Source organism: Salvelinus namaycush, chromosome 35 (genome assembly GCF_016432855.1).
Source record: "Salvelinus namaycush isolate Seneca chromosome 35, SaNama_1.0, whole genome shotgun sequence".
NCBI classification, from domain to species: domain Eukaryota; kingdom Metazoa; phylum Chordata; class Actinopteri; order Salmoniformes; family Salmonidae; genus Salvelinus; species Salvelinus namaycush.
The window spans coordinates 18,152,260-18,178,061 of NC_052341.1; the positions used below are offsets into that span (position 1 = coordinate 18,152,260).

General features: G+C 44.2%; 2 protein-coding genes across 4 annotated transcripts in view; both read left to right on the forward strand.

Moving 5' to 3' along the window:
* ppm1ba (protein phosphatase, Mg2+/Mn2+ dependent, 1Ba) overlaps positions 1 to 17,134 on the forward strand; it is a 45,580-nt gene extending 28,446 nt beyond the window's left edge. The window contains exons 2-7 of one of the 3 annotated variants that reach the window (XM_038975449.1): positions 2,526 to 3,380; positions 3,581 to 3,698; positions 11,903 to 12,014; positions 12,257 to 12,314; positions 14,646 to 14,671; positions 15,168 to 17,134. In XM_038975449.1, the coding sequence (XP_038831377.1) occupies positions 2,538 to 3,380; positions 3,581 to 3,698; positions 11,903 to 12,014; positions 12,257 to 12,314; positions 14,646 to 14,671; positions 15,168 to 15,303 (1,293 nt within the window). In that variant the 5' untranslated portion in view covers positions 2,526 to 2,537 and the 3' untranslated portion in view covers positions 15,304 to 17,134. Of the gene's footprint in view, positions 1 to 2,525; positions 3,381 to 3,580; positions 3,699 to 11,902; positions 12,015 to 12,256; positions 12,315 to 14,645 lie in introns of all 3 variants that reach the window. The other 2 variants (XM_038975451.1, XM_038975450.1) reach the window with 2 other exon arrangements.
* Positions 17,135 to 17,512: 378 nt separating this feature from the next.
* Positions 17,513 to 25,465, forward strand: slc3a1 (solute carrier family 3 member 1). The gene is made up of 10 exons (XM_038975219.1): positions 17,513 to 18,043; positions 18,719 to 18,898; positions 19,010 to 19,152; positions 19,306 to 19,431; positions 22,205 to 22,324; positions 22,738 to 22,862; positions 23,086 to 23,287; positions 23,434 to 23,616; positions 23,829 to 23,951; positions 24,880 to 25,465. The coding sequence occupies exons 1-10, from the start codon at positions 17,515 to 17,517 to the stop codon at positions 25,306 to 25,308; spliced, it is 2,160 nt and encodes a 719-aa protein (XP_038831147.1). The 5' UTR covers positions 17,513 to 17,514; the 3' UTR covers positions 25,309 to 25,465.
* The last annotated feature ends 337 nt before the right edge of the window (positions 25,466 to 25,802 follow it).

The window sequence follows — 25,802 nt, forward strand, 5'->3', positions numbered from 1 at the left end:
CCTTTTTTTTTTTTTAGACACAATGGTTTGAGAAATCACCTGGAATACCATTATGCCAGGCCTCCAGGTGATTGTTGCTGCAATTATGCTAGTTAGATATTCCATCAACTCTGTTCGTAGTTGTCAAACCATATGGCAGTCTTTGGTCTCTCAAAGCCAGGTAGCTCTGCCCACTCAAGCCCCAGGCTTCAGACATCCAGGGGCCTGCCCTCCTCGCAGCCTGCCCACCATCAAAATACTAAGGGAGACATTTTCGTAGTGCAAAAGCAATGTGGTAAGTACTCATTGTAATCTGGCAGTGCGATTTAATTTGAAAATGTTGTGTTCCTAGCAGAGCTTTAAGAGCCAGGTTGTCTAAGTAGAGAAAATCCTGTCATCCTGCTGGGTGAGAGGTTTAATCTGTGTTACAGCAAGACCTACAATGGCTTCAGTGTCAGCTCCACTAACCCCCATCCATACTCACCCAGCCAACAGAACACAATACAGAATAGTTACTAACACTAAATACGGTCATCTGCAGTTGACGAGTTGAAAAGCTGAGAAGTTATTTTTTTATTTATATTTCTACCCTATGGCGATTAGATTTAATGCACTATTCCCCTGACCCCCGTCTCCATCACTGTCTGGTGGGGTGCTTCTCTCTGAAATGTCTCTAATACTCTGAGCTACACTGAACAAAAATAAAAACGCAACATGTAAAGTGTTGGTTTCATGAGCTGAAATAAAAGATCAACAAAAAGGTGTAATGGGTTCGCACTTAAAAAGATGTCCCATAAAGCTTAATTATTTGATGTTTTTAATTATTTTCACTGCATCAGGGATAGCGTACACAGACATTTCCGCTTTACAGCCTTCTTCAGTGTGTAGGTACAATTTTTATTTGAATTCAAAACAGCATTTGTAAAGAACAACAGATGAGCAGCAGGTGGTTCTAATCAGGGTTGCTACTCACCTGCCAATCATGCATGTGGCTTTTCTGGTCTACCTGTATGCAAATTAGTCAAAAAGAAATACAGAATTATAGGGTATGGGAGCGGGCACGAAGAGAAATTCACGAATCAACCACCCCAGGTGTCCGCTCACCTAAATACATCATATCAATTCACGAGAGAGGACATCAGGCAAAGCCGTTAATAAACGTGGGGCCAACCCATAAATGATATGTAAAAATCTGATATGGACAGTGTTCATGTATAACAGCCTACATGTGGCTTATAGGAAGGAGGTGAAATCTAGTTCTTTGTTTAAACCGTGTGGAGATACACAATTGAATTGATATATCCACATGGCTTCTCTTTGAAGTAATCTGTTGTCATAGTCACCAACTTTACGTGGTGGATTCATTTTTTAATTCCATCGCAACTCAGTTCATTAATAGAATGTTGTTCTATAAAGTGTCTGTGATCTGGCGAGGTGATATCTTGACGTTTAATGGTGGATTTACGTTCTCCAAGACTTTCAAGGTGCGGGATGTTTTTCCTTTTCACACTATCGTATTTTATCTATGGCAATTTGAATGCACAGAGTTACTGTGACGAGATCCTGAGGCCCATTATCGTGCCATTCGTCCGCCGCCATCACTTCATGTTTCAGCATGATAATGCACGGCCCATGTCACAAGGATCTGTACACAATTCCTGGAAGCTGAAAATGGCCCAGTTCTTCCATGGCCTGCATACTCACCAGACATGTTACCCATTGAGCAAGTTTGGGATGCTCTGGATCGACGTGTACATCAGTGTGTTCCAGTTCCCGCAAATATCCAGCAACTTCTCACAGCCATTGAAGAGGAGTGGGACAACATTCCACAGACCACAATCAACAGCCTGGTCAACTCTATGGCAGGAGATTTTGCGCTGCATGAGGCAAATGGTGGTCACGTCAGATACTGACTGGTTTTCTGATCCAGTCCCCTACCTTTTTTAAAGGTTTCTGTGACCAACAGATGCATATCTGTATTCCCAGTCATGTGGAATCCATAGATTAGGGCCTAGAGAATTTATTTCAACGGACTGATTTCCTTATGAACTGTAACTCAGTAAAATCTTAAATTGTTGCATGTATATTTTTGTTTCGTATAGAAATCAGATTTCAACATGACAAGGGTACATTTCTGACTTTTCCTCAGTATTACATTTTTAAAAATGTAATACTGAGTGCATCACTGAATGCAGTCTGGCATCCACGCCAACTAAGTCAATGTGTTGTAATCTCATTGTGTGGGTTTAGTTGTTGGTTGCTATAAAGACAAATGTGTTCTATTCTGAATAGACATTCTCCGTAGACACCACAGCAGATGCAATGTGGGAGGCATCAGGAAACAAACTCCTATAGTGGTGTTTTCGTCTTTCACTTACTGTTGCCATTTAACTTTTATCAACAAGAATTGAATACAATCTGTTTTCAGTTGCTCTGTTTGGATAGGCCCATCTCAGAAGTGAAATTATTTTTTTTTGTGCAAACTAACCAGTCTCATCATTCCCTCCCCCTTTCTCCTCCTCTCTTCTCCTGTCTCCTGTCCCCAGGTGGCCTAAGCCATGGGGGCATTCCTGGACAAGCCCAAGACGGAGAAGCACAATGCCCACGGTGAGGGCAACAACCTCCGTTATGGCCTGAGCAGCATGCAGGGCTGGCGGGTGGAGATGGAGGACGCCCACACCGCTATGGTGGGTCTACCCCATGGCCTGGATGACTGGTCCTTCTTCGCTGTCTACGACGGCCACGCCGGCTCCCGCGTGGCTAACTATGCCTCTAAACACCTGCTGGGGCACATCATCACCCACAGCATGGGTTCCCCGGGCCCTGAAGGTGTCACCCCAGCCCCCACCGTGGATGCGGTCAAGACGGGGATCCGCACCGGTTTCCTGAACATCGACGAGCACATGAGGAACTTCTCAGACCTGCGTAACGGTATGGACCGCAGCGGCTCGACGGCCGTGGCCGTACTGCTCTCGCCAGAGCACCTCTACTTCATCAACTGTGGTGACTCACGGGCCGTGCTCTACCGCAACGTGCATGTCTGCTTCTCCACGCTTGACCACAAGCCCTGCAACCCACGGGAGAAGGAGAGGATCCAGAACGCAGGTGGCTCGGTAATGATCCAGAGAGTGAATGGTTCCCTGGCCGTGTCCCGGGCCCTGGGAGACTACGACTATAAGTGTGTGGATGGGAGGGGTGCCACGGAGCAGCTGGTGTCACCAGAGCCCGAGGTGTTTGAGATTGAGAGGGCCCCAGAGGACGAGTTTGTGGTGCTGGCCTGCGACGGTATCTGGGACGTGATGAGCAATGAGGAGCTGTGCGAGTTTGTCAAGTCCCGTCTGGAGGTGTCCCACGACCTGGAGAAGGTCTGCAACCAGGTGCTGGACACCTGCCTGCACAAGGTACAGTGAGGCTAGTGTGGGTGTTTGTGTATGTCCGTTTGTGTGTTTTAACATGTAGAAATGTAAACGATTGTGTAGCGTGTTTTGTTGCACTAAGTAAGGAAGTTCATTTGGAAGCTCTTTCTCTCGTTTTGGCATCAGCGTTAAGAGCCCCCACATGTAATGATTCTCTCTCCATCCCTCTCCCCCCTCCACCACAGGGAAGTCGGGATAACATGAGTGTTGTGTTGGTGTGTTTGCCAAACTGCCCTAAAGTGTCAGAGGAGGCGGTGAAGAAAGATACAGAGCTGGATAAGTTCCTGGAGTCTCGTGTGGAAGGTGAGAATGATTGTACACATGACTCCCTTCCCCTCCATCCTGTTGTCTTCATCCAGGCTGCCGTCCCATTCTCTATCATTCTGTAGTACCATTCTCTACAAGTGTGCACTCGTTTCCTCCCCCTTACGGCTTTAAAAAGCATCGATTTAGTATTGGAGGGAGTTTACAGCATATTTCAGACTTGCTTTTAATCCATGTGAAGGAGTGAACACACTCAGGGGAGAAGGTTGGAGAATCCGACCGCAGCCCCAGTCTAAATGTATTACACTCCCACCCGGGACACAATTCCAATCAGTGTTGTAGTACTCGAGTCCGGTCTCGAGACCGCATATTGGGTGTCTCATTCTTGTCTCGGTGTTGGATACATTTGTACTCCGTCTTGACTCTGTCTAGGACAGTGAAGACTCGTCATTTCTTCCCGAGACCAGCGGAGTAAAAAACATAATTATCAGCTTCCATTCAGTCACTGCTTCGCCAGGCCAAATATATCCACTCCTTTCTTAAAACATAAATTCAGTATCTTCACAGCCTTTATATCTATTATAGACATGTTAGTACAGTGGTGAACCTTTAGGTCTTCAGTGTGTGTGACAGGTTAGTACAGTGGTGAACCTATAGGCCTTCAGTGTGTGACAGGTTAGTACAGTGGTGAACCTATAGGTCTTCAGTGTGTGACAGGTTAGTACTGTGGTGAACCTATAGGCCTTCAGTGTGTGACAGGTTAGTACAGTGGTGAACCTATAGGTCTTCAGTGTGTGTGACATGTTAGTACAGTGGTGAACCTTTAGGTCTTCAGTGTGTGTGACAGGTTAGTACAGTGGTGAACCTATAGGTCTTCAGTGTGTGACAGGTTAGTACAGTGGTGAACCTATAGACCTCCAGTGTGTGACAGGTTAGTACAGTGGTGAACCTATAGACCTCCAGTGTGTGACAGGTTAGTACAGTGGTGAACCTATATGCCTTCAGTGTGTGACAGGTTAGTACTGTGGTGAACCTATAGGTCTTCAGTGTGTGACAGGTTAGTACAGTGGTGAACCTATAGACCTCCAGTGTGTGACAGGTTAGTACAGTGGTGAACCTATAGGTCTTCAGTGTGTGTGACAGGTTAGTACAGTGGTGAACCTATAGGCCTTCAGTGTGTGACAGGTTAGTACAGTGGTGAACCTATAGACCTCCAGTGTGTGACAGGTTAGTACAGTGGTGAACCTATAGGTCTTCAGTGTGTGTGACAGGTTAGTACAGTGGTGAACCTATAGGCCTTCAGTGTGTGACAGGTTAGTACAGTGGTGAACCTATAGGCCTTCAGTGTGTGACAGGTTAGTACAGTGGTGAACCTATAGGCCTTCAGTGTGTGACAGGTTAGTACAGTGGTGAACTTATAGGCCTTCAGTGTGTGACAGGTTAGTACAGTGGTGATCCTATAGGTCTTCAGTGTGTGACAGGTTAGTACAGTGGTGAACCTATAGACCTCCAGTGTGTGACAGGTTAGTACAGTGGTGAACCTATATGCCTTCAGTGTGTGACAGGTTAGTACAGTGGTGAACCTATAGGTCTTCAGTGTGTGACAGGTTAGTACAGTGGTGAACCTATAGACCTCCAGTGTGTGACAGGTTAGTACAGTGGTGAACCTATAGGTCTTCAGTGTGTGACATGTTAGTACAGTGGTGAACCTATAGACCTCCAGTGTGTGACAGGTTAGTACAGTGGTGATCCTATAGGCCTTCAGTGTGTGACAGGTTCGTGATTCTGAAAGGACAGCAACCATAATACCAGCGCACTCATGTAGGAGGGTGCACTTCTTGTAAAACACAAAGGGCCAGTGGTGTAGAGGTATAAACCACTTTTTTTTCAGTGGGCATTGCTTATACTCACTACTTAATCCCTACTGATGCGTATCAAAATAGTGTAGTTTAGGTATACGACTTCGATTATGTCCATTATCGATTATGTAGTACAATAGAGAAATCACGCACAAAGTAGCCTACACAATTGCAAAGCACGTGAAACATATTCACAGGCGCGCTGCACACACAACCTAGTTTCAGCAGAATATCATACGCAGACAGCAAGAGTGTGCAGTTCTCAGCTGGTTATTTTATGGAGCAGCTCACAGAAGAATGACATCGGTAGCCGGTAAGGTAGGAAAGACGTTTCAACTTATGATATCTACCAGTCAATTGCTAACTAAGACAACAATGGGTATGCTAAGGTGTCATTGTACGCTGATGATTCATGTTTTCTTTTAGAGCATCCCAGATACTTTTTCTAACCTCTGGATTACAACCAAATTATGATATATGTGCTAAACTCAGCAAAAAAAGAAATGTCTCTTTCAGGGCCCTATCTTTCAAAGATAATTTGTAAAAATCCAAATAACTACACAGATCTTCATTGTAAAGGGTTTAACACTGTTTCCCATGCTTGTTCAATGAACCATAAACAATGAATTAACATGCACCTGTGGAACAGTCGTTAAGACACTAACAGTTTACAGACGGTAGGCAATTAAGGTCACAGTTATGAAAACTTAGGACACTAAAGATGCCTTTCTACTGACTCTGAAAAACACCAAAAGAAAGATACCCAGGGTCCCTGCTCATCTGCGTGAACATGCCTTAGGCATGCTGCAAGGAGGCATGAGGACTGCAGATGTGGCCAGGGCAATAAATTGCAATGTCCGTACTGTGAGACGCCTAAGACAGCGCTACAGGGAGACAGGACGGACAGCTGATCGTCCTCACAGTGGCAGACCACGTGCAACAACACCTGCACAGGATCGGTACATCCGAACATCACACCTGCGGGACAGGTACAGGATGGCAACAACAACTGCCCGAGTTACACCAGGAATGCACAATCCCTCCATCAGTGCTCAGACTGTCCGCAATAGGCTGAGAGAGGCTGGACTGAGGGCTTGTAGGCCTGTTGTAAGGCAGGTCCTCACCAGACATCACCGGTGTTACGGATACAAGTATGCTGTGTGTATCCTGTGTGTATTTCTTTTCTCCCCTACTCACAGGTGACCATAATCATTCCCCAATCAGTCATCAATCAGTCGCTAATCAGAAGACACCTGCTCCTTTTCTCCTACCCAATCACATTCCCTTTCCCTTGGTTTAAAAACCCTGTCAGTTGTTTTTTCTGGAGCTCAATCTCTCTGTCAATGCCATATGTCTGTAGATCCATTGTGTGGTTTAGCAACTACATGTCACTTTGTCCCCACCTGTGAGTATTGGTTTTGTTATGGTGTTTGAGTGTTTCTTTGATAGTGGGAAAAGGGGGTAACCAGACAGTTCGCCCATGGGCATACACTACCCGTAGGTAAACTTTGTTAAAAACACTAGTTAGAACTGGGTGGACCACCCACTGTATTTTTGGTTAGTTAGCTGTTGGTGAAGTACGCTAGTCTAACTTAGGGGTATTTTTGAATACTTATTATTTCTTTCCTTGGGTCCAGCTCAGCCCCTTTTTCCTGCCCCCCTTTACCGTGTGTTTAGAAATAAACCCTGAGTGTTTGACGGTAATTAAGTTGTCTGTGTTATTTCGTTCTCACCGTTACTTTGTCACTGTTATAATTTGCGTGAGTTGTGTTACGGGTCCCATTACCATCCCCCCCAGACTGTCGGGCCAAAGGGATTCGTAACAACCGGCAACAACGTCGCCTATAGGCACAAACCCACTGTCGCTGGACCAGACCGGACTGACAAAAAGTGCTCTTCACTGACTAGTCGCGGTTTCGTCTCACCAGGGGTGATGGCCGGATTCGCGTTTATCGTTGAAGGAATGAGCGTTACACCGAGGCCTGTACTCTGGAGCGGGATCGATTTGGAGGTGGAGGGTCCGTCATGGTCTGGGGCGGTGTGTCACAGCATCATCGGACTGAGCTTGTTGTCATTGCAGGCAATCTCAACGCTGTGCGTTACAGGGAAGACATCCTCCTCCCTCATGTGGTACCCTTCCTGCAGGCTCATCCTGACATGACCCTCCAGCATGACAATGCCACCAGCCATACTGCTCGTTCTGTGCGTGATTTCCTGCAAGACAGGAATGTCAGTGTTCTGCCATGGCCAGCGAAGAGCCCGGATCTCAATCCCATTGAGCACGTCTGGGAGCTGTTGGATCGGAGAGTGAGGGCTAGGGCCATTCCCCCAGAAATGTCTGGGAACTTGCAGGTGCCTCGGTGGAAGAGTGGGGTAACATCTCACAGCAAGAACTGGCAAATCTGGTGCAGTCCATGAGGAGTAGATGCACTGCAGTACTTAATGCAGCTGGTGGCCACACCAGATACTGACAGTTACTTTTGATTTTGACCCCCTCTTTGCTCAGGGACACATTATTCAATTTCTGTTAGTCACATGTCTGTGGAACTTGTTCAATTTGGCTCAGTTGTTGAATCTTGTTATGGTCATACAAATATTTACACATGTTAAGTTTGCTGAAAATAAACGCAGTTGACAGTGAGAGGACATTTCTTTTTTTGCTGAGTTTATAATACGTATTGGAAAATGGTCTGGTGACGTGGACATATCCGGTATATCCCGAAAGAAAGAAATGATCTCACTTCATTTTAATAGAAAGTTTGCAAAAATAGATAAGATCTTGCTACAATGGAAAGGAAAATACATGTTTGTTTGTGGAAAAACACTCGGATTAGCTCTTCAGTCATATCCCAGTTTATGAGAAAGAAATATTCAATTTTATTTTGAACGGCAATCCTGACCAAATTAAACGGGCCTACTTATATAATGAATATGAATTCGGAGGGCAGAAATGACTAAATATTAAAGCGTTAGACCTCTCACTAAAGGCTTCAGTCATACAAAAGTTATACTTGAAAGTGAATGCCAAGAGTGTGCAAAGCTGTCATCAAGGCAAAGGGTGGCTTCTTTGAATAATCTCATATAACATATACTTTGATTTGTTTAACAATTTTTTGGTTACTACATGATTTCATGTGTTTTTTCATAGTGTTGATGTCTTCACTATTATTCTACAATGTAGAAAATAGTCAAAGTAAAGAAAAACCCTTGAATGAGTAGGTGTGTCCAAACTTTTGACTGGTACTGTAGCTCGCTAGCAAGCCTGCCAAGTTTAGCCAGTTAGCTTGGGTGCTTGGTTGGGACAAGCATGCATTGGCAGGCAAGCTGCAGAAGGACGAGGAGGCTACAATTCCCCATTGTTTATCAGTGCAAGTTTGACAGCTGAAAAAGATTCAGAGGTTTTATGTAATGTTTTTTGTTAGATTTTAGCTCATCTTGCTCTGGCTAGCATTAGTTGTTGATCTTGTTGTTGTTGAGGTGCATAACTGAGGGAGAGAGAGCCTACCGTTTCATGGTTGTTTGATCAATAGGACTGTAAAGTTCCGAAGTGTAAGAGGACTCCTGTGGTGTTTACGTATTTGCAGAAATCCATTCATATGTATTTTGTGGCATTTGACGAATGCGTTCTAATGATCTAAAGTCGCACTGTTGCAACTGCCTGTAAACACACAATCCAGTTCAAAGTGAATGATGGCTTGTTTGTTATAAGGCCTACTGTAGCTCTGATTGGCTACAGCGCCCCGGTCTGTGTAGACTCCGGTCCTGGACAAGACATATGTTTGGTTTTGTTTACTGGAGTGTCTATTAATTGTCCAAAAGCACGGCCGCTTTCCCAATTTTCTTAAATGACTTAGAATACAGTGCATTCTGAAAGTATTCAGACCCCTTGACTTAAAATTGCTTAATGTTTTTCTTGTCATCAATCTACACAGAATACCCAATAATCCAAAGCAAAACGTGTTTTTAGAAATATTACATTTACACAAGTGTAAGCCTTTTACTCAGTACTTTGTTGAAGCAGCCTTGAGTCTTCTGGGGTATCACGCTACAAGCTTGGCACACCTGTATTTGGGGAGTTTCTCCCATAATTCTCTGCAGATCCTCTCAAGCTCTGTCAGGTTGGATGGGGAGTGTCGCTGCACAGCTATTTTCAGGTCTCTCCAGCGATGTTAGATCAGGTTCAAGTCTGGGCTCTGGCTGGGCCACTCAAGGACATTCAAAGACTTGTCCTGAAGCCACCCCTGTCTTGTCTTGGCTGTGTGCTTAGGGTCGTTGTCCTGTTGGAAGGTGAACCTTCGCCTGAGTCTGAGGTCCTGAGCGCTCTGGAGCAGGTTTTCATCAAGGATCTCGCTGTACTTTGCTCCGTTGATCTTTCCCTCAATCCTGACTAGTCTTCCTGTCCCTGCTGCTGATAAACATCCCCACAGCGTGATGATGCCACCACCATGCTTCACCGTAGGGAGGGTGCCAGGTTTCTTCCAGATGTGACGCTTTGCATTCAGGCCAAAGAGTTCCATCTTGGTTTCATCAGAACAGAGAATCTTGTTTCTCATGGTTTGAGAGTCCTTTAGGTGCCTTTTGTTAAACTCCACCTGATTGGTGGAGTGCTGCAGAGATGGTTGTCCTTCTGGAAGGTTCTCATCTCCACAGAGGGACTCTGGAACTCTGTCAGAGTGACCATCGGGTTCTTGGTCACCTCCCTGACCAATACTCTACTCCCCCGATGGCTCAGTTTGGCCGGGCGGTCAGCTCTAGGAAGAATCTTGGTGGTTCCCAACTTCTTCCATTTAAGAATGATGGAGACCACTGTGTTCTTGGGTACCTTAAATGCTGCAGAAATGTTTTGTTACCCTTCCTCAGATCTGTGCCTCGACACAATCCTGTCTCGGAGCTCTCGCACAATTCCTTCGACCTCGTGGCTTGGTTTTTGCTCTGACATGCACTGTCAACTGTGGGACCTTTATCTATCTTCTGATGGCTTTGCCTATGGCTGACTTAGCTAGCTAGATTTGTCTCCCCAGAAACCAGCAAAGAAAAATCCTGATTGGATCTTTTTTTCTCCTAAGTGTTAACCCTTTCCTTTCTAACAAAAACTGAAGAGATTAAATCAGAACATAGTTCATCAGAATATAATTATCATTGTTATATTATTATAATAATTTTTTTCAAAATCCTTAGGCCTTCTCTGAAGGCGTAGAAGGCCCATTGTTCCCTACTGTGTTTGGTTTAGTAATCATTTGTAGATTGGCTCTATTTGCCCTCAGCCTGCCTTTATTCACTATTCTGAATGTCTAAAGAATCCATATGTTATGAAATATTATTATGGTGGTGATTTGACAAAATTACAATCATGGTCTTGAATTGGACTCGCATCTTTCTGGTCTCGGTCTCGACTCGGTCTCGGACCCATTGTCCCCCTCTCGGTCTTGACTCGGACTCGATTTTCTCTGGTCTTGGTTTTGAATCGGTCTCGCTTTAGGTGGTCTCAAACACAACACTGCCTCCAATCCATCACACACACTTAATAAACCTCAACCCGCCTAGTCTGAGACACAGCCAGGTAGACTGACTGACTGGCTGGCTGACTTAGGCCAGCTGGAGCTCAAGCGAACACCTATCAACTCCCACTGAAGCACGTTAATGTCCTGACCCCCTTTCCCACTCCACATTCCCCCTCTTCCTCTCCTTCACTCACTGCTTTTCTTCCAACAGTCTCCCTCTTCCTGTCTCCATCATACTTCTCTTCACCCCGTTTTAGAATACTCTCCGTCTGTCTCTCCGTCTGTCTCTCTCCCTCTCTCTCTTGCAGTCTTGACAAATGACCCTACCAACTCTGTTTCTCTCTTATCCTCTTTTTCGGCTGTCTTTTGGACATTTGACATACTCTGGCAAGCAGGCGAGAGTTTTCTAAAGTCTTCAGGGGTTATGTAAACTCTTTTCCCTGGAGTTGGCCCGGAGCGCTGTTTGGCTGGAAGCGCAGGCGGGAGCTGCTGCCAAGCAGAGAGGAATGCTCTGCTCCAGAGAGGAATGCTCTGGCGGAACATCTAACTGGCACCTGGCCTAACCAGTCCAACTGGGCTGCAAGGGTTTCCTTCTCCCGTCTCTTCTCTCCTCTTGTCTGCCTCCCCCCCTCACTCACTCTCTCTCTCTCTCTCTCTCTCTCTCTCTCTCTCTCTCTCTCTCTCTCTCTTTCTCTCTCTCTCTGACCTTTGTTCCTTTGTCTCATGCACACACACACACACACTAAACATTCTCAAACTCACTTGTCTCACAGAAGTTGTGGTTTTTTGTAGCAATCTTAAATGAATCCCAACAATTATCACCCCCCTCTTATATCTCTCAAACTCCCTCCTCTCTCTCTCTCTGTCTCTGTCTCTGTCTCAGAGATCATAGAGAAGGCAGGAGAGGAGGGTATTCCCGACCTGGTGACGGTCATGAGGAATCTGTCCTCAGAGAGCATCCCCAACCTGCCACCAGGGGGAGGCCTCGCCAGCAAGTAAGAGCCCCTCACTTTACTCAAGTCTCTCTGCCTTCCCTGTAATCACACACAGTCATTAGACTCACATGGTGAATAGCTCCTGTGTAAATGTCATCCTTGGGTAAATGGTTTAGTAAAAAAAATTGATTGCACTAGGTGGATTTGCTAGGTTAGTCCTAAACCTGTCATTCGTGTGAATTACTTCTTGACTTCTAGAGGGTGTGTTTACTTCTCTCACTGTGTGTGTGTTCACCACTCAGACGCAGTGTTATCGAAGTAGTGTACAACCGGCTGAACCCACACAGGGAAGTGGATGGGGTGAGTAACAGGATGCTCTTTTCTCAAATGTATTCTAGAACACATATTCCACTAATATATGTCTATATACATATTTGAACCTCTTTCATACCCCTGTCTTTCTTACAGTATGTTTTCCCCTCTCATCAGACTTAGCCCTACACTCGGCCTAGCCCTGCTGGATACTCCACTTTTTACTCCTTTTGCTCTGTCACTGACATTATTTTGTTGTCTAGCAGTCTTTAATAAAAAAATGTATTCATAGAGCACAAGCTACACACAAAAGACTTATCCATTCTGGAGCTCGGGGATGTCACAGCCGCAGAACTAGAATGATCACTATTTCTATGGGCACAGCCCATCATTCTAGACATATGCTGGTACTGAAATTTGGAAAAAACGTTTGTTTTCATAATATTATTTTAAATCGTGTTGCAACATTTTTCTAGCACAATATAGACTAACCTTATACAATGTAACCGTCAAACTTCCTTTCAACGCCCAGCATTTAAATCAAATCAAATTGTATTTGTCATTTATTTGCTTCAACCACCGGCTTTTATTAGAGACTGGTGTTTATTTGCTAAAATGTGGAATGATGTTTTCTTCAAACATGATAAAGGTATTACAGTTGTGGCCTGATTGTTGTGGCCAAATAATAACATATTCTGTAGATTAGAACCAGCAGGGCAGAAATGGGACAGTCAACGAAAGCAAGACACGTCGGGGACAGGTTTTTTTCCTTCTGCTTATGTCTTTATACAGTCTAAGATGAAGTTGTCCCTACACAGACTGAGAATCAATCAATCAAATGTATTTTATAAAGCCCTTTTTACATCATCAGTTATTGTTGATAGATGCCCAAGCAGTGCAGAGGCAGAAGCACAGTGGCTAGGAAAAAACAACCCTGCAGGTGATTTAGGGGCAACATTATTCTACATCCAGAAACTCATAAGAACCATCTATTTCTATGGGAATCTGTTACACCCCATTTCCAAACCCAAACCTCTTCATATAATCATTCCCACATGCATGCAATGCTGTGATACTAACACACAGTAGCAGTCCTCTCCATGGATGACACCCAGTCCCATCAATAACACCTAACATCTATAACCCATTATCTTATGCATGACTAGTAGATTCTGTCCAGCTGCCAAAATGCTACTGGCTGTGCTGTGTGCAGATGTTTGACTCATGATGATGATGTCATGTCCTCTGATGGTTTGGTTGATATAGAGCAGCTGCATGGTGGTGGGGAAGGTGCATGACATGCTGTGGCCTTGCTGTATAACAGTCTGACCGTATGTATTCTGGCACACTGAGACCCCTAGGGCCTTGTGTGGGCTGAAGTCTATGATGGGGATGCCTGTGTGAGGACATGAACTGGATACATAACTATTGATTTGCGTGTGTGTTGGAGTTATGACAACTAATCCAGGGTTTGGGTTCTGAAACGGGACCCTCCAGACCGTGTGTGTTTCTGTGTGTATCCTGTTAGATAGTGTGCTGTACTAGGTGCATGGGATTGGCCCTTTGACTCTCCTGTGATATCTTGTGGTGTCTTGGTTTGTCTTGTGTAAAGAGAGCTTGCGGTCTTTGCGCGCCCTTAGCAAAGAATGGGTGTTTGTGTGTCTGTTTAAATCTTATATACACACACACCTGCTCTCCCTCTCTTCCTTGTTGCCCCTGCTTCTTTCTCTAATACTGACATCATAGAAAACAACTTAAGACTTGTCTGTGTAACGTAGCAAGACGTCTACACACACACTTTTTATATGGAGGCACACACATTCAAAACAAGTGTGTGCATGTCCTCAGATAATCTCATACTTTACACACTCTTGATAGACACTGAGGGTTAGCTGGTGCATACTTGTAGATCTAACTGTGTGTTCACTCTGATTAATGCAGCCCTCCTGTATCATTTGGTAAGTTCACACATACAAATACATTCCTACAGTACTCATGCCCCCTTTACCCTTAACTCTTTGCTCAGTAGTGTCGCCTTCAGGTAAAGTGTTCAAATTGGCACATTCTTAATCTGACTTGTTTTATAGGCTGCCTCCTTTGGGGATGTACCAGATGTGATTGTCGAGCACTTCAGGAGAGGTGCTCATCTCTGAGATCTGGGGAGCGATCCCTGCTTGTCTCCTTGGAGTGGAGTTGGTTTTGTTGTGTAGGGGGCCATTTTGGATTGGTGTGACGTAAACAAGCCAGGACTGTCTATGATGAGGAGTCTGTCATTAGGTATTATGGATTTACTTGTCATGCTGTTTCTAACAATGTATTTTCTCTTCTTTCACTTTGCCTCTCCTCTACTCCATCTCTCTCTCTCTTGCCGTCCCACAGACTGGAGCAGACCTTGAGGACCCCTGGTAACTGGCCATCAGAACTGCCTGTTCCTACAACGGGACTCCTTTATACACAAGACATCTTTGCTCACTTTATTCCTTTTTATTTTTCCTACGATACCAAGAGATCGATTGGACCATAAATGACGATTTTAAAAAATCACACAAAAAATCAGTTAACACACAACACAAAGGATTGCAAAACATTTTTGATTAAAAAAGGGTGTTTAAAAAGCACTCGTACATCTGAGCTGTCTTTGCTGCAGGTGCATGCTAACAATGGAATAACATGAGAAAAAAGAAGAAACCCGCACACGTTAGAGCTTTGTTGAAGGCCTTGAGGCCGATACGTAAAGCTTAATAAAGAGCAGCGATACTAGCAAGAGTAGTGTGCAGGTTTCTTCTTTTTTCTAATGTTAAAAAAGGGGGGAAAGAAAGACTGCGATGGTAGTATAAACGATGTATACAAAATATATATACTAGACAAATTAAGACTTGTTTTTTTTTTTCCTTTTTATAGCTTTTTTGTGGTTTTTCTTTTTGTGCTGATGAAGAGACACGAGGGCCGTAGTTGGGACATTTTGTGGCCCATCCCTGTGCAGTCTGGGGTGCCTTTTTCCCCATCGCTGAGGATGGAGGAGCTAGCTGTTAACTGACCAGGCCCCAAGTCCCTGCTTCCAGACACAAGGGGCCCTACAGAGGACCACCACTGGGTCAGGGACTCACTTGCCTGTGGCTGCCTGGCTGGACATTGCTACTGGGATTTCAGATAGACAAACCCAAATGTGTGGACAGGATAGGAGTGACTGGCTGCATTCTATGGCATTACTTGTGTGGAAGGGTTTGGAGACTGACCGCTTTTTGCACCTTTTCCCCTCACCTTTTCTCTCCAACCAACAACAAAAAAACAACGGAGACCCAGCTAATGTTTGCATTGACAGACACTGCCTAAACTTCAACCATTTCACTTCCATAAGCTTTCTAGCCTGCTGTTGATCAAGAAAAATTTAAAATATATATCAAATCCATATATTTTTGATTTATGTAAAAAAAAAAAACTTTTTAAAAACGTGTCAGATGTGGCCTACTGTGTGTGTGTAAAGATGAGGAAGTTGCTGGTTTGTTGACTTTAGGAGTCAAGCAGAGATTTTGATTGACACGTGAGGAGATCTACGTGTGTGTGGGGGTGTGTACAAACCAGCCGCCCAAGGACTCTGGGTTTTTGGGCTAAAGGGATTCTAACTGCCCAACAAAGCCTCACTACTCATTTCTCCTTGCACTTCTCTCTCTTTAGATTATCCTATGTTCTGTCTTTCCTCACCCTCTCCTTAAAATGCAGAAACGGACTCTTGCAACAACTTGCCTTTTTATTAGATTTTTCTCGGATAATATTGTGTGTTCTTTTTTCGTTTAGCAATTTCAAATTTCTAGGCAATGATGACGTTCACCTTTTAGTTTATTTTTCAAATGCCGTGTTAATAGTGTAATATGGTTGTTCCATTGCGTTCTCTAAATTTCAATAGAAATTGCTTGTATGAAAAAATGAAACTGATTAAATGTGTTAAAAGGAGAAGTCAAGCATGATTTAGTGTGCCGGTGAGGTGGCTCTCGGCCCAGGTTTCTGGCTTGGCTATGATCTGGTACACAAGCCTTGGTGCCATGTGACTTAGGTACTTGAATGTTGGGTGTGGTTCTATTTTTGCAATATTGATTTTGATGAGATAATAAATGTAAAAAATTGGGGGGGGGTTTAAGATTTTTTTAGCTGTGCATGTTTTGTGTTGGAGGAATGCGTGGTGTGGGATGGGGGTCCTGGTTAATGGGTATGTTTAAGCTATAGTAGACACTGGGTTAAGAGGGTGTGGGGCTGCTTTGAATGTAATTCACCTTCACACTACCCTGCACAGGCTGAGCGGAGGCTACAGATGCTTTCCTCCCCCTGGTTATTTGATGACAGAACTTACCCTGGCATTTAGTTTTCATTGGAATATATAGGCTATAGAGTCCCACGTGGGGTTATATTAATACGATCTTTATTCTCATCTTCCTCCCTAACTGGAGCAATGTGCTGGCCCCGCCCCCTATTACTAACTGTAATGATTGAAAAATAAGAATGTTTGTGATGTTTTGGGGGCTGGAAATGAACTTGGTGATTTAGTGCCCATGTTATTCATCCTGATTTTCCTTTTATCTTTTTTTGTGTATCTACAAGTATTGACATATAGAATGGTGATCATTTCCACATTTTATTTATTCCTGATTTTAGCCTTTAACATGAGAGGTGCTGTATTTGAGAATGGTATGCGGTTATGATGTGTGGCAGGGTTTGCCCCGCCCCCTCTGCATGGTCACCTGAGTGAAGAGGGGTTCAGGGGTCAATCGTGGGTTTAAACCATACATCCTGATAGTTCCCAATATAACATTGTGATGTTTCAGACCATACCGTGAGCATAATCTTCAATAAAGGATGGATACATTTAGATGAAATTACTATCCTCTGTGTGTTATCTTTCAGTCCTGCATGGGTGTATATACACACACACACATACACACACAATGTAGAGTTGGGATATTGGGTTGTCCTGTTATCAAACTGATAAGATGGTGACTTTATATGAATGACATCTGTTTTGTCATAGTGTTTATAGTAGTTGTGCCAGAAGAAATTGCACATAAATCATAATCTAAAGATGTATCACTCACAATTCTAATCTTCTGATTCTAGGGAAATGTGGCTGCATTCAGTCTTAACGTTAACTCGATGTATTCAAGCTCATTGCATTCAAACCAACAAATACAGCAAGAGGATAATCTCTGACCACACGTTTACAACTCTCCAATTTCCCACATTCCGTGGGGGTTGTACTATGGACCCTGTGACTAGTGCTACCTTTTATAGAGTGTTGTTTGAACGAATGATTACAAGGAGTCAGTTGCTCTCAACAAAGGATTTAGAAGTAGACAGGCACATGTTCCTAGACATGAGCTCCGGTACAACCAACGGCAGCCGTATGGAACTGGGGGAGTGCATCCGAAACACGGGCTTCCATGAGGATGACGAGGCAGAGGATGCTGTTGGTGGAGACGAAGAGAACAGGACTTCGACGGTCAGGATGTCCCCGGGCATAGAGAAGGATACTTATACCCAAATCAAACCTTACGCGGGCATGCCTAAAGAGGTCCTGCTTTTATATTCAGTCCAAGCTCGCTACCGACTGCCCCGGGAGATCCTGTTCTGGCTGACCATTGTATGCACCTTGGCGCTGGTCGCACTGACCATCACGGTGATCGTTATGTCGCCCCGTTGCCTCAGCTGGTGGCAGTCCTCTCCTGTGTACCAGATATACCCACGTTCCTTCAAGGACTCAGACAGCGATGGTATCGGAGACCTCAAAGGTAGTATATTCAAATTCTTCAGAGTAGCCTATTTTCTTGTAGCCTACTTGGTGTTCGTATTCATTCCTAATTCATAAAACTTTGGGTAGCACGGTGAGCACTATCCAACTCCTATGAATTATGGTGCATATTAGTAGGCCTATGGCTATACCATTATATTTGATGAGTCTATTTAAGAGCATAATGAGTGCTTTCATGGAGTCATTACCGCCGGGTATTGAAGTCAGGGGATTGTTGTTCCTGCTTTGAATTGCACTTGTTTTACGCATCACTCGTTTTATAGGCTTACATTAGGTGGTCATTAACATCAGTCTCCAAACATCCCCTCATATTTCCCGTAATCAAGGATACATAACATCCTGAGCAACAAACCCGTTACAGGCCCAATACTCTTACTGTAGCCTTCCTCTATTAGAACTACCACAGCTCCAGCTAAGAGATCTGGTCCTTTATGGTACAGTAGATATTCGGCTCCTGAGTGGCGCAGTGGTCTAAGGCACTGCATCTCAGTGCTAGAGGTGTCCCTGGTTCGAATCTAGGCTGTATAACAACCGGCCGTGATTGGGAGTCTCATAGGGCGGAAAGCTAAGGATTACGTGTGTCAGAGTTCTAAGGTTCATGCACGGCCATTTAGTTTAGCCACTGTTGATTAACGTTGCTGCACCGTATGTTCAGGCATCTTGGATAAACTGGATCACTTTCAGTACCTGAACATCAAGGCCATCTGGATCAGTCCGTTCTACAAGTCTCCCATGAAGGACTTTGGCTATGATGTGGAAGACTTTAGAGACATCGATCCACTCTTTGGCTCCATGCAAGACTTTGATGAACTCCTCGCTGCCATGCATGACAAAGGTGAGCAATTTGGACAAAATATGTATATTTTAATAACTGTAGTAGTAGTACAATTCCTCACTTATTTTCCACCGCTCTCCTAAGTGTCACCTTTGACCTCTCTTCCCCCAGGGTTGAAGTTGATCATGGATTTTATCCCTAACCATACCAGTGACACGCACCAGTGGTTCAACCTCAGCAGTAGTGGACATGCACAGTACAAAGACTACTATATCTGGGCCAACTGCAATACTACCCACGCCCCCAACAACTGGGTGAGGATCATTTTCACTCTGTCATTGATTATTATAATTTAAGTTCTATTTGTAGAGGGATGACCAGACCAGAGTATTAACCAAATAACTGTACTCCCCTGTGTGTGTGTGTGTGTGTGTGTGTGTGTGTGTGTGTTTGTGTCTTCGACCCAGGTGAGTGTGTTTGGGAACTCCTCCTGGACGTATGTTGAGGAGAGGCAGCAGTGTTACTACCACCAGTTCCTCAAGGAGCAACCCGACCTCAACTTCCGCAACCCACATGTTCGGAGAGAGATGACTGTAAGATATTGCCTATGCACACACACACAATATGTGGCCGATTTAAAGACCTGTTCCGAACTTTGGCGACTAGTAAGTATTTTTGAAACCTCTCGCTTTGGGCTGGATGTGTCTGTGTAGCTCATACATGCATCATCTATGAGCAGAATTACTGTGTTACCTCAATTAGCCACAAAATCCCTAGTTTGAAAGCGACAAGTTATTTGGAAGCTGTGCTGCGCCATTTTCCCTACATTTCCCCCCACGTGGGCCAGCCCTAGAACCCAAACAATTACAGTTGTAGACAATGAGCTTCAGCCCCTTGCCATTTAAGTGACAGCTAGCAAGATACAAACAGCAGAGCGAGAGCAATGACATGGTGCACGTATCTGCACATATGTGACGTAGTACGCAATTTTCAGGGACCACTTTTGGCTCATGAGCCCTACTTTCAGAACTACTGGCAAAAAAGTATACGAAATAATCTCTTTAATCAAATAATTATACATTTATCATGCTATATACATGATTTATTCCCTAGCTATAAGACCCAGTTTCCCAGGAATGGTAAAGAGAGAGAGGGGAGGGCTGAGTGATGAATGAGAGTGAGAGTGGCTTAGCCCTGTTTTAGGTGATGATTGACGTGCTGTGTGAATGAGGAAGAGAGAGGAGTTGTTTTCAGCCCCATTCACCCCCTCTAGTCTGTTCTCACGTGAGTCTACCTAGGCCGGGGTAAGAGGGAGTCTGGTGTCCCACTCATGTCACAGAGAAGCCTTTATACTCAGTTAGCTGGCATAGTAAGGCTTACCTGAGAGAAAATAATCCAGGCCATCTCCTATGCAAGTAAAAAACAGTGGGATCTCAGCAGCCTTTACCAATGTGTTGCTACAGTTGCTGTGGTTATTGATTTATGTTTTATCCTCTGTTTTAGTGGCCAGGTTACTCATTATCTCTGAGTAGTTACTATGGTTTTTACAACTGGAGACAGAGTCAGAGAGCCCAAAGTGCAGGACACGGACCATGTGTAACCAGTGGATGCCTGTGTTTTATCTATTGATGAGTGACTAGGTGTGTCAAATGACATCTCTCGACCTTAGTTATGAGAACAAGCAGACATTATACTGGACATGACTTGAGTTACAATCAATACATTCATGTTGAAATAACTATCATATGTACACTGAACAAAAACATAAACGCAACATGCAACAATTTCTAAGATTTTTACAGAGTTACAGTTCATATATGGAAATTAGTCAATTGAAATAAACGCCATACATGCTGTCTCCCATTTGCCCGGTACAGTTGAAACCGGAATTAATATGTGAAGAGCACACTAATCCAGCGTGAATTCACTTATAATTCACTGTATCACAATTCCAGTGGGTCAGAAGTTTACATACACTAAGTTGACTGTGCCTTTAAACAGCTTGGAAAAATCCAGAAAATGATGTCATGGCTTTAGAAGCTTCTGATAGGCTAATTGACATCATTTGAGTCAATTGAAGGTATTTCAAGGCCTTCCTTCACACTCAATGCTTGACATCATTGGAAAATCAAAAGAAATCAGCCAAGACCTCAGAAGAAAAATTGTCTGGTTCATCCTTGGGAGCAATATCCAAACGCCTGAAGGTATCACGTTCATCTGTACAAACAATAGTATAAACACCATGCACCCACGCAGCCGTCATACCGCTCAGGAAGGAGATGCGTTCTGTCTCTAAGAGATGAATGTACTTTGGTGCAAAAAGTGCAAATCAATCCCAGAACAGCAAAGGACCTTGTGAAGATGCTGGAGGAAACAGGTACAAAAGTATCTATATCCACAGTAAAACGAGTCCTATATCGACATAACCTGAAAGGCCGCTCAGCAAGGAAGAAGCCACTGCTCCAAAACTGGCATAAAAAAGCCAGACTATGGTTTGCAACTGTACATGGGGACAAAGATCATACTTTTTGGAGAAATGTTCTCTGGTCTGATGAAACAAAAATAGAACCGTTTGGCCATAATGACCATTGTTATTTTTGGAGGAAAAAGGGGGATGCTTGCAAGCCGAAGAACACCATCCCAACCGTGAAGTACGGGGGTGGCAGAATCATGTTGTGGGGGTGCTTTGCTGCAGGAGGGACTGGTGCACTTCACAAAATAGATGGCATCAAGAGGGAGGAAAATTATGTGGATATATTGAAGCAAGACATCAGTCAGGAAGTTAAAGCTTGGTCGCAAATGGTTCTTCCAAATGGACAATGACCCCAAGCATACTTCCAAAGTTGTGGCAAAATGGCTTAAGGACAACAAAGTCAAGGTATTGGAGTGGCCATCACAAAGCCCTGATCTCAATCCTATAGAACATTTGTTGGCAGAACTGAAAAAGCATGTGCAAGCAAGGAGGCCTACAAACCTGACTCAGTTACACCAGCTCTGTCAGGAGGAATGGGCCGAAATTCACCCAACTTATTGTGGGAAGCTTGTGGAAGGCTACCCAAAACGTTTGACCCAAGTTAAACAATTTAAAGGCAATGCTACCAAATACTAATTGAGTGTATGTAAACTTCTGACCCACTGGGAATGTGATGAAAGAAATAAAACATTCTCTCTACTATTATTCTGACATTTCACATTCTAAGGATCACCACTTTATTTTAACTGACCTAAGACAGGGAATTTTTACTAGAATTAAATGTCAGGAATTGTGAAAAAAAAGAGCCCTGCTTTCTTCACCCTGCAGATGTTCTATGTGATTTTAAAAGCCATAGGCGCTGTATATCTGCTTCCGTTCATCTCTCTCTTCAGGAGATCGTTCGTTTCTGGCTGGAGAAGGGAGTGGATGGGTTCCGTATGGATGCTGTGAAGCACATCCTAGAGGCCAAGCATCTGAGGGATGAGCCCCAAGTGGACCCACAACAAGATCCTGTAAGCCTCCTCATTTCAGCCCATATACCTCTCTAATCGTGGGGTAGGCTGTACCAGATTTCCCCCCTGATCACTCTTGTGAATTAGTTACTTCATCACAGAGTAATAGCATGGGCATACTATAACGGGCTACCAGATTGTTCAGCATAGGGGAATGAACTTTCCCCTGGAGAGAACGAGAGGCCAGGCTTTCTGATAGGCTACGTTCTCACAGGGAAGGGATTAATAGGAGCATATTTCTCTGGATTTGAGAGTCAACATTATTTTCCTCATTCGGCACAATTACACCAAGCCTCAGCAGTAGCACAGTAACTAGAGAAGAATTGTGCAGGAAGTAACCTCCACTGATACCATCTCTCCCGCCTTCTCTGGCCCTGGTTCTCTTCTTTCCTCCCCTCTATTACCCCTTTCAGGATACAATTGACACAGAGTTTGAGCTCCACCATGACTACACCACCACCCAGTTAGGGCTGCATGATATCCTGCAGGCCTGGAGGGGAGAAATGGACGTCTACAGTAGAGAGCCAGGCCGATATAGGTATCCCACTATCCATTTCACCTTCCATAATTTGTCAGTAACACTTTATACATGTGTAATACTGCTGTTATTACTCCAGTAACAACATTGTTATAAACATGTTGTACATCGTACTACCTAGGTATAATGGAAACTTAATATCAAGTGCTACAGATTTTTCATATTCTGCCTCACCTTGAAGTAAGTGGTATATTTCAATTTGTATTGTCCTAACTTCCAACAGGTTTATGGTAGCTGAGTCCTATGACTATGAGGAGACTGACAAGACCATGATGTACTATGGGACACCCTATGTTAAAGAGAGCGACTTCCCCTTCAACTTCTATCTGATGGACCTGCCAACTAATCTGACTGGAACTGGGGCTCAAGGCCTGGTCAATCTGTGGATGGCCAACATGCCAGTGGGGAAATGGCCAAACTGGGTGGTAAGTGGTTAGAAAAACAGAACTTGTCAACATCAGACATGTAAAAATGCAGTTTAACATTGAGATAGCAGATATAAAGCTGTATTGATAAGAATTGCACATCAAAAACAGCATTTGCCCCTGAGGAATGGCTCCATTGTCTTTAGGTTGGGAACCACGATAAACCTCGTATCTCCTCCAGTGTTGGCCAGGAGTACATTAAAGTGATCAACATGCTACTGCTCACCCTGCCCGGCACACCCACCACTTACTATGGAGAGGAGATAGGCATGGTGAACATCAATGTGACCATTGACGAGATCCAGGACCCCTTTGGAAAGTTTAACCCTGTAAGTGTACTGAACCTGGAATGCATTCACTTAAGTAAAATGTTTTGAACGTTGATAGAAATTTCATGGCTGAACATTCTGTAACGTTGCATTGTATTGAACAAGCCCTTGGTCTACAGTAGGATCAGTGATCAACCTGTTCTGGGCCTGCTTGTACAACAGTCAACATCCAGGACTATAATGCTGACACATGTGCCTGTTCCATACTGTAGAATGCCAGTCGTGACCCTCAGAGGTCCCCCATGCAGTGGAGTGATGGGCCGAATGCTGGCTTCAGTGATGCCAATCATACCTGGCTGCCTTTGCACCCACACCACACAACAGTTAATGTGGAGGTAGAGTACACTCCTCTTTTAGTGATGAGATCTGGGATACACTTCTGAGTGAAACGGTTATGAGCGCAGTGTAACATTGAAACAACAGTCTCTCCAGGATTCCGTGTTCACAATTTTTTGTGTGCAAAATCAACAATTCCCTGCATATTAACGTTTTATATTTTAGTCATTTAGCACAGGGTTTCCCAAAGTCGGTCCTGGGGCCTCAGCTTTCGGTTTTTGCCCTAGCTCTTACACAGCTCATTCAAAAAACCAACTCTTCAACAAGCTTTGATGATTTGAATCAGCTGTGTAGCGCTAGGGCAAAAACCAAAACGTGCACCTGGGGGGGACCGAGTTTGGGAACGTTGATTTAGCAGACGCTCTTATCCAGAGCGACTTACAGGAGTAGTTAGAGGTAAGTGCCTTAAGGGCACAGACAGATGTTTTACCTAGTTGGCTCAGGGATTCGAACCAGCAAACTTTCAGTTACTGGCCCAATGCTCTTAACCGCTAGGCTACCTGCCACCCCTATTATTAAAGGGCATGCTAATTTGACCAATCACTGCACCATTTCTGCATTAAACAGGCAAATCGTCACAATATTGTCACATAAAAATGACCCATTACCGCAGTACAAAAAGAGGCCTCGCAATTTCAACCAATCATTGCACATTTACTGCATGGTATGGTTCAATCAAGCCACACGGCAACAAACTTTTCCCCTCGTCAGCGCATTTTCGCGACAAATTGGACAAAATCATTGCATATCACCATGCAAAATGTCAGAATTGCTGCAGCAAAATCAAGCAGTTTTGCCCACAAATACAGTATCACGAAAACCTGGTGGGACTGAAAAGAACAGTATTATGAGGTTGTCTGTATAGTAGTTCACTGTCATCGGATTGATACTATCAATTCTCTATTATATTCTCCATGCCCTCTCCAGGCTCAACAGAAAGACAGCGGGTCAGTTCTGTCTCAGTACCGGGCCCTGAGTCTCCTGCGACAGGCCCAGCTGCCTCTCCATCGGGGTTGGATGTGCTACATCTGGAGCGACGCGGATGTCTTTGCCTTTCTGAGGGAGATAGACGGCCTGGACAAGGCCTTCCTCGTGGTGCTCAACTTTGGAGCAGACTCTGTTATAAACCTCTCGGCCATAACAGAGCTGCCGGAGCAGCTAACACTTCATATGAGCACCAAGCAGGAAAACTATGGGATGCCGGTGATTAAATCTAAAATTTCCACGGCGCGAGGGGAGGGGCTGCTACTTGAGTACTCCACCCACATGCGGTTCAACCCTGGCCACGCCTCCCAGTGTTTTGTCTCAGAGAAGGCCTGCTACTTGGGAGTCTTGGACATTCTGTATAAGTGCTGAGTACTGCAGCCTCAGAGTGGGAGGAGAAATCACCATGTCCTCGACAATCAAATGTGTTATGATGAGACTGGCTGTGATTGAGTCAGTGTATGTTCAAATAAATTGACTGTTTGTTCAAAATGTTTATTTGTTCTCATTAAAAACAGCATTAATTTTCCAAATGTCATTCTCTTCTCACCACAAATATGCAGATGAAACAACTTACTTGCAGTTCTCACCCTTCTAATGTCACGACTGTCACTGTCATACTGTAGATCAGGGATGTCACTAATTTGTCTTCAGTCTTCACGAGGTCCGGGGGGCTGCACTGACAATGTGTTATTTCCTCACTGTCAAAATGAGCAAAAGATAGTCCTCTATTCATTGTTTTTGGAATTTTAATTTGGGTGATTATTAGTGAGTTGGACACAGTCCAGAAACTGTATAAATGTAGGTCCATTATCATTACTACACTGTTTTGATTTGGTTTTAGTCATTTTAAAGTATACTGAACA